The 19502-nt window shown below is 42.4% G+C and overlaps 1 protein-coding gene and 1 non-coding gene across 2 annotated transcripts in view; both read right to left on the bottom strand.

The window, feature by feature from the left end:
* Positions 1 to 19502, bottom strand: part of Rim2 (replication in mitochondria 2) — a 195976-nt gene that overhangs the window by 129844 nt on the left and 46630 nt on the right. Inside the window, exon 3 of the mRNA XM_080279019.1 lies at positions 18233 to 18414. Coding sequence (XP_080135145.1) covers positions 18233 to 18414 — 182 coding nt within the window. The remainder of the gene's footprint in view (positions 1 to 18232; positions 18415 to 19502) is intronic.
* Positions 9020 to 9091, bottom strand: TRNAT-CGU (transfer RNA threonine (anticodon CGU)). Its single transcript has one exon. It is a non-coding gene; the product is annotated as a tRNA-Thr (tRNA).

The following is a 19502-nucleotide window of genomic DNA, read 5'->3' as shown; positions in this document are numbered from 1 at the left end:
GTTCTTTGAGGTCCCACAAATCTCCTATGCATAAGATAGCACGCAGACATGTGGGAACATACGTACATACATAGTCTCTCTCTCTCTCTCTCTCTCTCTCTCTCTGGTGGTAGCAACAAAGTAACCCACAGACAACTTGTCCTTGTCGTGAAGGCGGCCTGGGTAAGACGGGTAGATGGGAGAACAGACGACAAGGACAGAGGCGGTCCCATGGGTATTCCTGGGTAGGCTAGCCTGGGGGCGGTGCCAGCTTACTCACATTCTTGGCACTCCACATGTCCCGTCCTTCCACTCCACTCCCATCCGCCTTTCTCATTCCTCTCCTCCACAACATCTCACAAGCTACAATTTCTATGTATAATGCAACACATTCCCCACTGTACCCTGTTGTAATTTATATTCCCAGTGTATCCTCCGACTCAGTAGTTCCTTAAATCGTCTATCATTTTAATCGAAATTCAAATTATCCAACACTTTCATGCCCCAATCCGAGATTAAACTCATGTCTTTACGAACAACAGACCACTTCCCTAGCCACCTGACCACCTTCCCTTTTAACCAATTCTTATACCACAATTAATTTATATTGTTTACTTCGTCCCCATATGACAGCTGTAGCTTATTAACCTTCCTGATATTTTCGACCCTCCTATGCCTCTTCTCTCCATTCTCTATAATCAAGAAGTTGGCTGTGGATTTTCCGGCTGAATCTCTAGCCAAGGAATAAGTTCCTCTGCCAGCCGCAACGGTGCGCGAGGTGTAAACAACTTCTTGGCTCACTCTCCACTTCCCTGCACCCCTTCCCCTCCACGGCCACCCGCTCCACCCCCCCCCCATCACACTCACACACACACACACACACACACACACACACACACACACACACACGCAAACGGTCATCAGTAAGCACACACATACTATAGAGTTAATGTGCCCTTAACGAAAATTTAAGATACAACTAATACATAAAAAAGTACATAAGATTCCAGGACGTGTATTAATTTATAACTGAAGACAATCGGTGGGCTTCTTTATGTCAACACGCCAGTTCCTGATTTATCGTTCACGCTCCCAGAGATTCTTACTTGCACCAATGTTTTGAAATAATCAAGATTACCCCACGGCCACAGCAAATGGAAGGTCTTGTCCCGGCCGCAAACAAAATAATGAATCCACGGCTAGTCATTACTTCCAAGAAGCCATTAAACCAGTTCCTTTGCAACAAAGGATACTAACTGTTCTAAAACTAACCTCTCTTTGGAAAAACATGCCTGAAAATGATCCAAGTCAAGTTATTAAGTTTTACACCTTCCCAATAAACACAATTATAATGTGCTTCCATTCCTCTGCCTCCATCAATTCATGGCAATGTGAAATAAAAATATAAGCAAGTGTCATTTTAGCATACCACATACACTAACGTACCACAAGCCGCCATTTTTTTTTTCAGTATATTTCCCCTAGTGGACAGCACATGACATTTTCTTTCCAAAATACTTATCAAAAGAACACTTAAACTTCCTCAATGACCTACTTGCATTTACTGTGCAAGCACCATAGTTCTTTTACCGTAACTTACTACTACTACTACCTCAACTTGGCCAAGATAATCGTCCTTTCTGCAGTTTATTTCACGACGTTCAGTGCTGGAAAAAGACAATACTACGGCTCGACATCCTCTTCACAGCACTTCTTCATGACTAGCACCGTATTTCAGCGTTAATCTTTTTTTACAATTCAGCATTCAGACGGAAAGATGGCAATTCCCTGCAAAGTTAAAGTAGTAGAGCATCCACAACAAAGCGAATGAATACAATGATCAAAATTCTAATAACCTTGGCTTTCATAGTTTGCAGATGGTTTCCTATAGGCTTTACTGATCTACCAGAAGACCCGCCGACATGTCGTAAAAATACCCCCGCTAATACCAATACACCAGTCCTGCATGAGACAGCCCTAGCATGTATTCAATATGGAGGGTGGGTGTTAGCGCCGAAGTGGTGACATGTAGAGGTGTATGGTATGTAGGAGGACTGCTGGGCCTTGATAGCAGGCTGTGAAGCCTATGCCCAGAGTCGGACACATAAAAAAAAAAAAAAAAAAGGCAATCCATCTTTTAAGCATACTGTTCCCAATTCATGTAACTCGCCGCCATTCTTGCGGTCTGCCAGAGTTCATTACTTACAGGGGCTCATTAAGCAATCAAGTCAACCATGCACACATTAGCCCGCATTCTTGCTGTTAGAGATGAACTTTGCAGCAATTCTTTATTGGCGATTTACACTGCATACCACATTAATATTTTCTTGTATGATACATACATCTCAATAATATCGACATGGTTTGCACCAAGAACATACAAGAGGATATAAATGTGTAATACGAAGCGCTGTACTCAGTGTGCTCCGTACTCTCTGCAAGGACAAGGTTGCAGTCACACGCGGAACAAACTGCCCGGTAATAACAACTTATGAACCAACCTAAATCTCATGTGCCTAGTAACATCAGTAACAATTTCATTCAGTCTTAGGCATGAATTAGGATGGCGCAGCAGAAAACAATTTCTGAATTAACAGTAACGACACTGGTTGCTACAGATTCTTTGTTGCTATCCAAGTCTTACTCTTGTCTAATCATACGTTTTGATTAGGAAGGAGAGTGAGTCCCTCTGCCAATCGCAAATGGCGCGCTGCGCTAGGTGTAAACAACTTAGCTCACTCTCCATTTCCTTTCACCACACACCAGGGCCGTGCACACGGGGGAGGGGGGTAACCCCCCCTGTAAGGAAAGAACAAAAAATTCGATTGAAAATAATACTAAAACCTCAACTCAATAAATTAACAAAATCCTGTTGTTACGATAGAAAATTAAGTTTAACAGTTCTACAAAATATAAGAAAACGAATTAAGAAGTTTCACGAAGGTCCTAGAATGTGTTTTTACCGAAGAGAATAAATGTAAGGTCATGGACGGCTACCGGTACCAAAAAAAATGGAAGTTTGCAGAACGTAGTGAAAATTTCTAGAATGTTTCCTAAGGGTAATACAAACGATACTTTAGGGTCAGAAATCAGGGAGTGAAGATGTGTTATCTCTTGTTTTTCTGTGATCTTTAATGAAAGATATCAAGTAAATGACTGAATTCTTTGCTTCACTTCCAAGGTTCTGTAGCGTTCAGTACCGGTATATAACTACCCTGAGTTTGTACCCTTCCAGTACATCAGCCAGTTACAGTATCTAAGTTTACCTTATTTCGTTACTTAGTTTAGTGGGTAATTAAGGCGCTCTAATCAGACTGAGCATGTGCAGGTTTACAACCAAGGGAAGGTTGAGGTTTATTGCCCTGGTAATGCCACTCAGGGATGAGTCAGGCTGGTGACTCATTTTAAATGTCAGGACCAACTTGCCTAGCCCCGGGCGCCTACGTTCCTCATGGAGCAACACAGGATTATGATAAATGAATGAATGAATGAAATAAAGTGAATAAACTACGTTATGAAAAGGTGTTTGTTTTTTCAAAAACCCCATCTCTAAAATCCTGCGCACGGCACTTACACACACACACACACACGGCACTGACACACACACACACACACACACACACACACACACACACACACACACACAAAATGTGCTTTAGATGGGAGCTAGCTAGTATGAGCCACCTGGCCTACAAGTTACCCTCTCATTATCATATGATGAAGGATTTATGGTAACGAAAGTAACCTTGTTATAGCTCAGCATTCACGAAAGACACAACAAAAACTTAGTTCAAGGTAAAACGGAGAGTACAGCCACAGCAATTCCTCCAATTTACCTAAACTTGATGCATCTATATGGTAACAAAAGTCAGCATGTTACAGCTCAGCATTCATTACGAAAATGAGAACGTTTTAGGTCATAGTCAAGGTGACAACACAGCCTTTTAGAACGCTACCCAGGCCTAATATGACTAGACTAAAGCTGTCCTGTCCCAGAAACAGAACTGCCCCTGTCAAACATACGGGATTCAAAGGCCGACCGCGGCGCGACTCAAGGTCGTAACGCATTTTTTTATCGATCGTCCCTTGATTCGCCACCAAAATCCGGACTCTTTAGGGCGCTCGTGAGCCACTGGGACGACTCGTCAGGCCGCACCATTTTTTAATGTGAACGTTAAAAAATCGCGGTCGCCTCACAACTTTCCAAAGTCGCGTCACAGTTGCATCGCAGTCGGGAGTGTCATACGTCGGTCATGAAGCAGTCTTAGCTCAATTGGATGCGTCGTGATGCGGTCGTTGTGTGTCATGATGTTGTCGACGAAAAAAAGTTACGACTACGTGTCCCTCATCGACTGACTAGACACAGAAGAGGTCCATGGTGATGCGCTGGGTGTCATTGGTGGTCTAGGTGTGATGCCCCGCCCCATGGGTCGGTCGTGGGGGGTCGGGGTGCATTCCTCAAATGCATCACGCAGTCGTCTTGCGTTCGCGGGCGGTCGTGTCAAGGTCGTGGCTGCAAAAAATGTTAAATTTCAAATCTGAAGACTCAAAGCTCCGTCGCCTCGTGATCTTGTCACGTTCTTGAGGACATCACAACTGGTCGTAAGGCAACTGTGAGCAGAGCAGATTCAGGGCCAGTCGGGAGGCATGGGAGCCAACTAAGACACAACCTTGAGTTGCGCTGCGGTCAGACCTTGATTCACTTGTGTGTGACAGGGGCTTTAGGATCGCTCTTGACTCCCGCGCACAATGAACAATTTGTAACCACGACAACTATGAGTGTCCCAAGGCTGGATGGTGGTAGAAGCAGTAGCAACCCCGGCTATCTGGCCAAAAGACTCATCAAGTGTAGGCAAGCAATCGCTCCTGCATAGCTGTCCCGCGCAGTGAACCGATGTTCCCTTATGGTTGGCAGCGTCTCATCACAACAAGGTGTGGGGAATTACGGGGTTAGGTTCCTGAATGGATGCTGCGGCTGTATCTTCACCTAGATGAAAGTGCCCCACGGTAGGCTCACCACCCAGTGATGTAAATGGATTCCTATGTTACAAGAAACTATTCGGCTTGTCTCTCAGTGCAGAGGTACTGGTTAAACAGCAGATACCTCAAGATGGGCAACAAAATCATTACATGAATATTCTAAAAAATCATATTTCAAACACCTGACTACAAGCACCGATGCTGGAGTGATATAATGCAGAAACTATCGGAAATTTACTTAACTTTTAAACTGAAAGTCATTCATTCGTACCTGAATTAATGAGACACGTCAGGAGAAGAGTGAAGCTTGTGACTCTCTATGGATTATATTATAGTAACAGCACTAACATGTATTTCACAGTACAGTAATATATGAAGAATAAGTACTATACCTTTTGTCTGGGGTACTTACAGTTGTTTCCACAAACATGATAAGTTGCACTTTTCTTCTTCTTCTTCTCACTACGGCGTAATGAAAACACCATTATCCTGACTGATTTGGTGAACAGAATGCCAGGTTATACGACGTACGCGTAAAAGCACCCACTGTATTCGCTAAGAACAGTGACATTTAACGGTTAAATTTATCTGTCAAGTCTTTCTGTTTATACTACCGTACTGTTGATTTCATGACACCACCTACATGATCCTACATTCAACAGGAGCAGCATTCAGTACGGTATATTACTAGTCTCATGGCTGTTCTCACGAGTATCTAGGTCTAGAAAACTTAGACCACTCCAGACTGGTCTGAAAAAAAAAAAAAAAAAAAAAAAATCGGTAAAACGCGGATAAAGTGATACGGAAAAAAAAAAAAAAAAAAAGATGAGGCACGAGATGAGAAAAATATAAGCGTAGAACAGTAAGTGGAGGAGGAGGGAAAAAAAGGGAAATAAGAAGGAAAATAAGAAGTGAAACAAGAAATGGCAAGGACGAGGTGGAAAGCGCGAGGAGAAATAAAAATGACGGAAGAGGATTTTGATACAAGGTGAAGGCGGGAGGAGGAGGAGCAGCAGCAGCAGCAGGAGCAGGAGGAGGAGGAGGAGGAGGAAATGAGGTTACAGTAATAAATACAAGCGGAAGGCGACATCATACGTTTCTTTACGTATATACTCATTGGTGTGGCTGGGAACACTAACGGCAAACCAGTTTTGGCAAACGGTGCGTTTAAGCAAGGTTCTAACAAATCACAAAACAGGCATAATGCAAATTGTCAACATCGATCTACAAACAGGAGACATGATGGGGATTTTCATCCCGAAACCTACACAAAACCGGTATGAATATACAATATGCTTACACTATGGCGAACACCTATATGGTAACATAAAAACTCCTGCACAATGTCAACGTTCTCAGCATTACCGTGATTCTGAAGCCTTGAATAATCACAGAAGACTCCAATCACATTTTGGTCACACTAAAATTTTCAAATAATTCATTCAATTACACAGCACTATTATATTCTCCCAGTCAACATGCGATTACTTCCAGCTTTGACTGAATGGGTCAAAGGGTGTTTTTATATCATTCCATAGCTCAGTTCCTTTGACAGGGTATACTACAGCGAAAAATACCAGTTTCAGGCTTGCAAATAACTGGAAAACCAAATTACTAACCAGTACATGGTAAGAGTGTGACTGCTTCATTATGAAGTAACAAGAGAATGAAATGGGTTTGTGGGATATACAGGATGAGTTAAATTATGGTACTTCTTTTTCTGGCGCACGGTACATTCTGATCAAACATGATCTTTACAATAACGCCACTGAATATCTGCAACCTTATACATCGGTAGTCAAACATATATCTCATTGGCACCTGCACTGGCTATGTCCGTATCACACCCAGGCAGACCAAGCATACGGACAAGGCTCATATACATTACGCTCACACACGTATGCAGAGGTCACCAGTGTAAAGATGACTACCTCTTTCCTGTTTCCCCCCTCCCATATGGTAAGAATAGTGACGTACGTGTAACAAAGGACAGTACTGAAGGTGGCACTAAGGCTTAGTAGCACCTTTCTAGCAGCAATGCATCAGGCATATTGACTTCAATACTGTCATGTATCTTTTTTTATACTGTTTTAATATCGACACAAAGAAGTGCAATGTGCAGAATCAATAGCTGAGGAAAAGGTTTTACGAAATCTTCAAAGGTACATAAAACAACGACCCCAAGAGCGAAACGGGTGGGTACAGAGGACAACATAATGTTAAGACTGGTCTGTGGATCCCTTAGTTTGATACTGGTTTCATCTGGGGGTACGGGGGGTTCGGGGGTATTTGTTCAATTTTGACCGTACCGGTACTGTCACTAAGTCTGATTGGTGGTTACGCAAAAGTAAACGCCGGTCCGCAACAATCCAACCAAACTTAAACCATATCATGACTACCAGTATCTTCTGCTTCACCATCTATGCCTTGTAGCTATCTGTAGCTGTCCAAGTCAACACCACACCAACGCCTACAGCCACTGTTCCACCACCTGTGCCTTGTATATTTTGTCCTAACTTACATCATACCAACGTCTACTACCGCTGTCTTCTGCTCCACCACCTGGGCCTTTTAATTATCCTACCTACACCACACCAACGGCTACAACTATTATCAGTTCGACCGTCTGTGCCTTTTATTTGTCCTAACCTACACAATCCCAACGTCTACCACCACCGTCTTCTGTTTCGCCGCCTGTATCTTGCATCTGTCCCACCCTCCACCTAACCCCCCCTATGACACAATGCTAGGCCACCCGCCAGGACCAGTTGAAGCAGCACGAGGCCAGACCACACCACATACACACCCACTCTCACGCCAAGTCAACACCACTCACACACCATCATAGCCTCATAAACAACGATACTGTTTTTGCAACTTCTGGCAACAGGTCCACATTTGTTCCACGTCCCTCCTTCACCTCATAAATGGTGGTCGTGCAGTTCTAGTCTTGTACAGTAAACCCCTGAACAAGGCCTGAGAGTCACTACATGTACGTCATGCAGTAACTTACAAAATGGCAGCTATGAATAAAAATAAATCACTTAGTTTACTATCCACGTTGAATGTTCCGACGCTATAACAACCCCCTTAGCCCGAGGAAGTTGTTTATATTCCGTGCTCAGAAAGTGCATCCTGTGGAGAAAGAGAGAGAGAGAGAGAGAGAGAGAGAGAGAGAGAGAGAGAGAGAGAGAGAGAGAGCACAACTATCTTACACTACAGGGACAGAAGGCTAGTGTGAAGAACATTTTGTATTCAACTGCCATCCGTCCATGACCATGGACGGACGGGGGCAGGGACACACACACACACACACACACACACACACACACAGGCCTTCTCGCAACTGTGCGATAGGTAGTTACAATATATTTTTAGTTAACTGCACTATATTCTCTCTCTCTCTCTCTCTCTCTCTCTCTCTCTCTCTCTCTCTCCAGCAATGCAGATAAACGGTAATGCGCCACATTAAAAAGAATCCTGACTTTCAGCTGCAGACATGAATACTGGTTCATTCCATAATCACAAATAATGAGACAGCTAGCAATAACGTTCACAAAATTCGGTGATGTCATCTTCGGAGCGCAGCATATTTTTCTCAGTATTACCGGTACACGTTTCAAGTTCGTTCGTATAAAAACAAACTACATTACTTTCCGCAAATGTACAGCTGAATAACGTTGCCTTGATTACGACAGGAGTTACCCATTCAATCTGATGACATACGTTATGGTTTATTCTTTTCTCCAAAAGACTTTATACCGACTGGAGAGATTTACCGAACTGTAAGAGGTAACTAGTCTTCATTACTCCTTTCAATAAAAGAGGTTCTGTATAAGGTGAACAAAATTATTTGCATACCAGAAATGATACAAATATGAGTCATGAAACTGAACTGGTTCACTAGGAATAAGGTGAACTTGAGGAGGAACATCCTGTCGTATACTCATCCTAACGTGAGCAAAAAAATGGGAGAAATGGAGTTCCCCCGAGCTAAGCCCTGTATTGGACTATATAGCCCCGCTAGGGTTACAGGAGCGAGCTACCACTCCCGGCACGGCAGCCCGGGCGAGGCTCGAACTCGCGATCCCCCGATTACGAGTCCGGCGCGCTACCACTGTGCTACCGCGCCCCCTAACGTGAGCAAAAGACAGGCTTACAAAACAACCACACCTCTACGACGGGCGCGTAGCACCCGTCTAGCAGCAAACTCTCATCCTTTTTGTGTCCAACTCTCTAATGCAAGAGTTAACCGTTACTCCCAGTCCTTCATTTATGCAACAGGTCAATTTTGGAAGTCTCCCTCAGTATTTCCTGCTAGCTATGATCTCCAGTCTTTCAAACGCAGTGTGTCCAGGCATCTCGAAATGATCTGATCTTGAATTTGGCTCTCTCTTGTATTTTGTTTTTCTCTTGGAAGGAACAGTATTGCGGGCTCATGACCTTTGGTTCCTTCTTCCTACAAAAAAAAAGAAAAAAAAAAAAAAAAGCTACCTAGTATGCTGGATGTCTTTACGTGAAATGACGTGGGTCATTTCAACTGTTCCCAGTTCATATTTATATTCCAGTTTGTCCAAGTGATTTAATCGGTACTACAAGTGCTCATTTACCTCCAGTATTCCTGAAGTTATTGTAAAGTGAAAGGGAAGAAGTGAACCGAAAATACTGGGATGGTTACGCTTCATTTTCACCAGGTTACCTCCAAACAACTATATATATTTAGGAGCCAACATACGACTCTCTCTCTTCTAAAATTGTCTTCCCAAACAGAACAACATAGCCTGGTGAAGGTAAGAATAAACAACGTCCTCATGCTGAACGAACTAAGAACAGTCTATAAGCATACGATGGACAGCACACAGCTGAGCACTGAAAAACCGCAGGCATGCCAAGGGACAACCGTCGCAGTTAACATCTTGGTTATGGCGCCATGCAAGAGACACAGAAGTCCGTAGTTTCATATGCCTTCTGTATGAGACTTTCTTACACCACTTCCTCATCTGTATTCATGTATAAGGCTGGTTAATCATCTGCAGAATGTATCGTAGCTCGTGCAAACAATAACAACGGCAGAATGATTTAATAAGGAAGAGGATACTATGTGCGATATACCGTAAATAACTTCAGGAGGTATTTAAAGGCACCTACGCTGACGACAATACGAGCCCAAAAGACAGATGGAAGAGGTGCTAGAAAGATTCCTAAGTTGTCAATAATACAAGTCCACGATACAGACATGAAAAGTGACAAAAAGATTGCTAAGCTGACGGGAGTACGGAGTGGCACTTCCCAATGAACCCCTCGCCCGTGAGAATGTGAAACCATTTAACCTGAACGTTGACCGGCACTGCTGACCCAAATCTTTACCCTGGCTTGTCTTGACTCCCTATTTTTACAACCACCCGGGCCTGCCAACAAAAACACACAAACACTAGCACAACCGGGATAAACAGGATGTCTGGCTTACTAACATATTCATTGCGAAGTAACTGCACACAACGGGTGACTTACACTCCCCTTTCTGTCTTTCTTTCTTTCCTTCATTCTTTCCTCTTCCTTCTGCCTGTGGGTGACTCTAGACTGAGTGACATACCTAATGGTCTCCTGTATACCAGGAAACCATTTACTACGCTGGGTGGTAACCATATAACCAAATTTTGGCGCCTGGTGGTTTAGTGGGTAATTACAACGCTCCAATCGGACTGAGTCGGTGATGGTTTATATCCAAGGGATGGTTGGGGTTTATTGCTCACATAATGCCACTCGGGGATGAGTAAGGCTGGTCACTCTCATCTTAAATGTCAGGACCAACTTGCCTACCCTCGGGCTCCTATGCTCCTCATGAGGCAACGTAGGATTGGATGATGGATGGATGGATCAGAATCTTGTTGTACCAGTAACCAGTATCAAATAAATGCAGTCATAATTATCATGCAATGCTGCTACTCGTAAAATATTACATTTCTTAAAACTAAACTCCCAAGTTAATGGTATAAAAATGTGAACAAAAAAAATCCTAACTTGTCTGGCTGGTCATACACTATAATTTGGCGATTTTGTTCTTTTACTGCTTATTGTCCGTGGCTTAGTGACAATAAAGACAACACTACTGTTCTGCGCAAGTTCCACGACACTTCGCGACAGACACCGCACTCGAGTGATACTCTCTTGTTACGGGTCAGCCTTCAAGACGGCTATGGCAATTTTTGGTCACGTTAAAGCAGCCTGAGTATAACGCGCAGGTAACTCCAGATGCCTTTGCTGACAATCCCAGGAAGATCAATACACTGCATCCCTTCCAGCAAACATCCTACCTCTCATCTTTAACCCCTTCAGTTTGAACGTATTTTCTGCCTTATCCTAGTTACCTCCAGACGATTTTATTCAGCTTCAGGTTGACCTTCCTGAATTGGGTTCGATATACCGTACTTTACTATCTGAAGACAGCAAATATAATACATGAAATGGGTCAGCGGACTGAAGGACAAGACGCGGCTCACACACACACACACACACACACACACACACACACACACACACACACACACACACACACACACACACACACACAGTCTCCACTATTTTGTGCTTAGTATGTGGTGCTGAAGAGTTGTCTTCATTTGATCGGCACCACAGCTGAGCTATAAAAAAGATCCCTCATTCTTTCCGTCCCCCGAAAGAAGGACGGTGGCCAGAACAACTCCAGCCTGCAGTCCAGTGGGTTATGACCGATGAATATGGGGACAAACTAACAACCGAGGTGTGTATATGGATATGCACTATGACTGTAAAATACCAACGATAAAGATGTATACATAATTATAATGTAATGCCTTCAATATAATTTAATGCCTGAGTAACGAGTAATGTTCCTAACTTTTTTCAGTATTTACCTGGCCCGGGATGAAGTCCGGTGCGGTACTGTTTTTGGTTGTTTGTTAGCAATATTATGGAAAAAACGGCTGAATTACATAATATGAAATTTTCACGATATGGGGCACTGGTCCCAAAAGGAACTGATTAAATCTGGAGGTAATGGAGTGACCCTGAAAAGATCAAATCACGGTCACGGATTTTCAACGGGTTATAACTTGAAACCCGTTGAAGATAGAGATATTTACTATTATCAACATACTGGAACCCTCATATGGGCTTTCATCTGCCACCAAGACCTCTGACCCTGAGTGACCTTGAAAGGTCAAACTCAAGGTCACGGATATTCAGGGGGCTATAACTCAAAACTGGCTGCAGATATTCACCGTACTATTATCAATATATGGGAAGTCCCATATGGACTTTTAATTGGTAACATGATTTTTGACCTTAAATGACTATGAAAGGTCAATTGCACCATTACCTTAGACTTTAACTGTTTAGTGACACTAAATGGCAATACCGATCCAGTATTTTCCAGCAATAAAATAACTGATTCGGGCGAGGTTTGTTGTGCCTGGCACGGCACCACTTGTTTCTATTGCTTTCATTCTTATTTTAAAAACAAGGCATTCTAGATTCATCATTATAAGAAAAAAATACATTGCGCTAACTTATATTCTTTCTCTCTACTTCTTTCCATATTTCCAGATGTCTTCATTCTTATGAAGGCATTCTGGAATTTATAATGAAAGAAAAAATGCAAATACAGGAATGTGAAATTCGACATCCATTATCTAATACCTACATCTGTCGGCTACAAGAAAAAATACTTAAAGCAGATATACCACTATCAGTCTCTCTCTCTCTCTCTCTCTCTCTCCGATGGCTATCAGTCTGGAACCTCTCAAAGATCAATTACGGAGATGAAAATAAAATTTTCGAGTTCCATAAAGGAGCGGATACAGTTATTAATAAAATCTTCGAGTTTCATAAAGAATCTGATATTATTATTATCACCCGCCTTGTGAGGCGATAATGTAATCGTCTGCATCTGTGTGTTTCTGTTACCAAAATACCTCAATATCAGGTAGGCAAACTGTATTCAAACTTTGTGGGCAGTATCCCGGGATATGTGGCTTGAACAGATTAGATTTTGACGAGGTAAACTGCAACCATTTTAGCAAATATTACTGTTCAAGTTTCTTAGTGACAACGGACGATACACATTCGTGAGCCAATGCTTTGTCTGTCCTTCACTGTCTTTGAGTCAAGTGAAAATCAAAATTTTCTCCTTGGCCGTCCACAGTAAGTGAATAGAAATATACAGTACTACTTAGCAACTTGTATCGGAAACCTAAATCACCTTTATGACGTCAAATAAAAACTTCAAACATAGATGCCCTGTCCAAAAGCTACGTATTAACCCTTGCTGCATCACAGTACTATACACCATTTTGCATCGCTGGACACTCCTGTCTGACTTTTGACTTACCTTACGATATTGCTATAAGGGTAATGACTCGTGACGTCATATGAGCTATTTTCTTTAAATGCTTGGGTTCCAGACACTGCTTTTTGGCATGTTATTATATAACGTCTTTCGTTAATGTTAAAGTATTCTATTTCAGCACATGATTTATACAGATATATACTTGCTGCTGAACTAATAATCCCGCGCACGAATTCATCTCCATAATTTACCTTCTAACACCTCCTATTTAGTAAGGATATTAGAAAGTAACAATGACGCCGCGCTTGTTTCCTATTAACCTTGAAGGGCATGACGCAACAGAACTAACTGTATAATACGTAAATGCGCCTCTTCCTCAACCATGCGTCTAGTCTCTTTTATTACCAACAGCATGCTACAATTTCTAAAATTAACATTCACTGTACCAACCTCGGGCGCAAAAAAATGCTATTCGACGGCTGATCGATGAATTAGGTTCGTGTTTGCGAAATATGAAAATTGCAAATCTTTTTAAACATCAGCACCTAACATAATCATTAAAGATTTCAATCAATTTCCTAACATCACACTCTCCTGAGAATTCAGTGCCTCATTACACACATCATAAATTATTATTTTTTTTTTTTCATACAGGCGTCCGAAAGTTACTTTTTCCTTCGTAAGTGGGTAACTGTGCAACTCGGCTTGACAAGAAAGAAACGAAGCGACTCCCTTTCACCACGCGGTAACGGACCCTATGACCCTCACTGCAAACGCCACCACCATTGCCACCACCACCAATGCCGCTCTCATCATTCAACCATTCCTATTTTTGCCGCTCTCATCATTCAACCATTCCTATTTTTCCCGCTCTCATCATTCAACCATTCCTATTTTTGCCACTCTCATCATTCAACCATTCCTATTTTTCCCGCTCTCATCATTCAACCATTCCTCAATAAACACTAGTTCATACATTCGGCTTAACAGATGGTCCCATTATTTCCCCCCTACCATGTTTTTCCTCTTATCCCTTACACAATCAGCGCCCACATATATGAGGGAGGTTAGTTATCAAATCTCTCCCCACCTCCCCCCCTTTGGGGGAAGCGCGGTAGCTCGGTGGTAGGGTGTCGGGCTCGTAATCGAGAGGTTGCGAGTTCGCGCCCCGCCCGGTGGCTGCCGTGCTGGGAGGGGTAGCGCTCTCCTATAACCCTAGCAGGGCTATATGATCTGATGAGGTCTAGCTCGGGGATTAATCCCATCCCCACCTCCCCCATCCCTCCGTCTTTGGTATTTTAGATTTTCATGCTCAGCACTTACTCCACTGCTGCTATTCTACGCAGTTGAAAAGCGCTCCCCCTAAGCATTGTCTGCTTGTAAGCAGGAACAGAATTTTATCAGTCCGGAAAGAGGTGTGAAGCGCTTTATATACAGTCTCTAATATACTATAGCACTAGCCGTGTGTGTGTGTGTGTGTGTGTGTGTGTTGGGTAGCCGAAACTACACATTCATATCGCACCAACATTGGCACAGACATCGCAAAAAAAATCGCTGATATGAAAAAACTTGTCTCCACCACGATTGAAAAACTTTTACTATATTTAGATGAGCGATCACATTTTGACCCAAAAACGCAGCTCCTGGCGCCTGGCATAGGATCTCCGGTGACTTTTTTGCCCATAGGTACAACTAAAGTATTTCGGACTTGCGTTCGGACAACTTGGGTTCTATTCCCGAAGCTGCAAATAACACGGTCAATTGGTCAGCTGCAAAAAATCCAAGTGACAAAGTTACACTAGAACAGCACATAAACGCGAGAACCCTTTGCGAGGAGCAAGTGCGAGGGACCCGAAGGGCCCACGAGCACTTGTTTCTGCCTAAGCCTTTCCTCGCTCTGGGGCCATACTCTGGGTGGCATAGAAATCCTCGTAGCACCTTAATGTTACCTTGTATGTTATGTGTATCGTTCTGATATCAACATGGTTTGCAACAATAACAAACGGTGGGACAGCAAGTAATGTACGGAATAAATGGACAAAGATGTTATTATTTCGAAATCTCAACCACTTACTGGGTCATACCACCTTCATAAGGGGGATTTTTTTTTTTTTTTTTTTGTATCTGCAAATTTATTCACTCAATACATGCACTCATACACTTGCGTTAATTTGGTGAGAAAGTAATGAGTACCGTAACACATTTTTAACTACAGTACAACTACATTCGTTTCTTGTGTATACTTCTGTTTTAATTATCCAACTATGCAGTTAGTTGGATCGAAGATTTATGTGAACCACCAAAGTCTACGTACAGGTATGACTTGAGCAGCCCCACCCCCTTCTCAAACATTTTATGATTGATGAGCCTTAGAAATTCATAGTTTGCAAGTTCACGTATAGTCAGTGGTCCGTATTCTAGTCGGTTGAGAAAGCTCACAAACACAGTTTCCTAAGCGATTATTTTGCTTGTTACACCGTACTGTTACATAAATCCATCAAATATTGCTAGTCTGCATAAATAACATACAAAAGGATATTAACTAGCAATATCCAAAACTAAACCGTTAAAGCAGTGGCGCTGGCGACGAGAATGTGTGTGTGTGTGTGTGTGTGTGTGTGTGAAGAGATTAGACAATTCCGCAGCAAATGTATCTGCATCCAGTATGTACAGTCCCAATGTAGGTCCGGTCCATCTCCTCTGCGGAAGTCTCTGTGAGAATTAACCCTTTGCCATGCTGTAGTTGGAAATGGGTGTCTGTAGGATGAGTAATGCATAAAATAGTCTGTGCTGTAATGGCTACGTATGTGTCAAGAACCTGTATAATGCCATCGGGTGCAACCAACAGGGTGTGAACGTAATGTAAACACTGAAATACCCGCTTTAAATGTCTGCCACGACTTGGATAAGCATCCTTGACCAGGGGCAACTCATCACGATTACTATGCTAACCACCCAGTCAGCGCTGCCCCTTCGGTAGTACAGTGTATACAAGTGTAACTGACAAAGAAAACATGTTCTCTGAGAACATACTGTGTGGAAGACTAAAAAACGCAGCTGTGAAATGGAAAATAATTAACAAAATTAATGACCAACAGCCATCATCAAAGTGAAAAACATGAGAGATGCGGCTCTCAGATGTAAGGGACCAACGAGTTCTACTCTGTGCAAATTAGTACAGCACAAAGAAATTGACACTCATCTGTTTTGCTCCGTACTCGTAGTGACATGATCAAGAAATTATGCACTGCTCTATTCTGTGACTGCCGATGCTGGCAGGAGTTTCACTGGAACAGGTGAACAAATAAAGTTCTGTCTTCCATGCCCATCATCACGGGCAAATGGAGGCCGTGTTGGAGGACCGGAAATTCTATCTATCTATTGCCTGACGCCTTAATCCCGTAAGGGATGGCCACAAACAAATCGCCTCCATGTCGCCCTGTTCCCTGCCATTTCATTGCCCTGCTCCCAGCTCACACACCCCTCTCTCATATACCTCTCCACTCCATCCCTCCATCTCATCCTTGGCCTCCCCCTCCCTCTCCCCCCCTCCACCTCATTCACATACACTCTCCTCGTCAGTCTCTCACTTTCCATCCTCTCTACATGGCCAAACCACCTCAGTGTGTTTCTCCTAACGCTTCCTATCACATCCACACCACAACGCTCCATCCCCCACCAATACTCCAAGCTTTGGCATCCTGGACTGAGTCACAAGCAAATTTTTTTGTCAGTTTGCTTTCAATTTACAGAACTGGGCCAAACACATGAACTGAATACTACGTCGTGGTTGCTTGAATTTCGATGAGGTTTTGATAATTGTGTGACTACAAGTCTGGTAACTAGACCTATGCAATTATCCCTCTTAGGCAGGTAACATTCCATCACACATAAATAGTCAAAGCCCAAACTAAGTTTCTCACATCATTACAAATCTTAATTCCTACCTTAGTTTCTTTTTTCTAACAGCTTCCACTAACTGTTTGGTAGTAGCTGACTTTGGTTCTCGCATCAGATATCAGTCCATGGAAAACGCCATTTGCAGCAAATCTTTTTTTTTTATGTATGATTGCTCAGTATTTGTTATGTTAGTTCCAGGTAAAGTTGCAGACTACTTACTATATCAGTTCAAAAATTATTTCTATATCCCTGTGGGGTATGCACTGGGAGGAGCATGTCACTTCTCCAGAAAGAGAAAGCAGAATTCTTTGGCTTGAATTTGCAAAGTACTATACATCTGACCATCACTGTCAGGCGTGTGCAAGCTGGTCACTATAATACAAACATGCAACCCTTTGACTGCCAACGAATGCCTCAGGTCTGTTTTCCAAGGGTATTTTTCGGGTCTTGAAGATTCTGAACCGTCAACCCCATCACTGGACAATATAACAGGACTACAGTTGGTGCATGTTCTATTGTAATAAAAGCCCAAGACTCCCCTGCTACAATTTGCAATTGGTCACAAATAATTTACCATTTGCTCTGACAGCTTCCAACTGCCTGCTCCATTTTATAATTACTGTATTAACCATGAAATGTCAAAGACAGTGCATGTTCTTTTTACTACAGTGTGATTCACTACTCTTAAGCCCAGGAATACTCACTGAGATCTGGTACAGGTACTTACTTTTTTATCCACAGCCACAACAAGTCTTGAATGGGTGACTTTCAGTGCTTACTTATAACTGGCATCAAATCCAGACCAAAGTTAAAATCACCCCATAATGCACATGCCTTTTCCAGCAACAAATGACTGATTGCCAGTACTGAAAATTGCTTCACTAGCTATAAACCGTCATCTCTCGAGGGTACTTTTCTTAATATGTATACTGTCCTGTGATACTGATTTCTTGTGAGGTGTTACATGACATGTCTACTTCTGTACTGTATTAAAAGTTACATGATATATTCTTGTCCTGCATTTAAAAAAAAAAAAAAAGTACTCACCAGCCCATGAGGCAGACAGAACATGTACTAGAGGAGAATCAGGGTGGGCTGTGTTGGCATTGATGATTTTCTTCATTTGAGAGTAAGAGCAGAAGTAGATGGCACGGGAGGGTGCCACCCCAACCAAGTTAGGACCCAAGCCCCGAAACAGTGCCCGAGGACCCTCCACCTCCACTATGTATCTGGTAAGATGGAGCACAGAAATAAAAGATGTTGTTAAGGACAATGCATATGCAATTATTCTATGAGTACTATCTCAATGAGAGAGAGAGAGAGAGAGAAAAAAAAAATAAGATGGCTTATGTGCTAACTTAAGCACAAAAAAATGCATGCTTTATAATAAACAACCATACATAATTGTCCTCAAGGAAAGCTTAGCTCCCACTCATTGAGGTGATTCATTAAAAGTAGTTCATTAACACTGCTATTGCCACTTCCAAAAATGTTTAATCCTTTGACTGGTATGGACTTCCTCTCAAAGTAAATGCCAAAAGCAAGAATTTAAAAAAAAAAAAAAAAAATGCAGTTGCTACTGTTGTGGCCCCATATTCGAGTGCACAAACATTTTCATAAGCTGGTTTTTCATGCCAGCATGCATAGTCTCATATACAGCTACTGCAAATTGACTTAGGACCTCCCCCCACAAATAAAAAAAAAAAAAAAAAAAAATCAAATCATAGCATATCACAATGATTGTTCATGAAATGCCTTTCATTAATATGAAATAATGTTCCCCTTGTTTTTCAGGACCAACTGGATGCATTTTGGCATGGAATCACTTAGATCTCTAAAGTAATCTAAGGACATTTCTTTGCACCAAACATCTGTCAGTTCAGTGTTGAGGTAGTCCAGATTGGGTGTCTTCTTCTCTGCCATAATTTTCTTCATCTTTGCCCACCAGTTTTCTACCAAATATAGATCTAGACTGTTGCCAGGCCAATTGAGGACCTCAATCCAATTATCCTGAAACCACTTTGTCATCTTTCTTGACTTGTGACATGGAGCTGAATCGTGCATGAAAAAGTCGCATCCACGAATAGCAAAAAAGTTTTACAAATGATCGTTCAGAACTTGAATGCACTGGCCATCATTCATCATCAAGTTCTTAGAAAGAAAGTAGAGGCCTCCCCTTCTCATTCAGCAGAGAAACACCCCTATACCATTACTGATTGTGGGTGCTTAACAGTCGGCACCGTGTGAGCAGGGTCATATCGACTAAGGGAGACGGTGACGAACCTTGGCATAACGCACCCGGAACACTTGAAATGTG

Source organism: Coenobita brevimanus, chromosome 76 (assembly GCF_032717465.1).
Source record: "Coenobita brevimanus isolate Jiangsu-jjx chromosome 76, ASM3271746v2, whole genome shotgun sequence".
NCBI classification, from domain to species: Eukaryota; Metazoa; Arthropoda; class Malacostraca; order Decapoda; family Coenobitidae; genus Coenobita; species Coenobita brevimanus.
The sequence above is the reverse complement of the archived record's forward strand: the minus strand, read 5'-3'. Positions and strand labels throughout refer to the sequence as shown.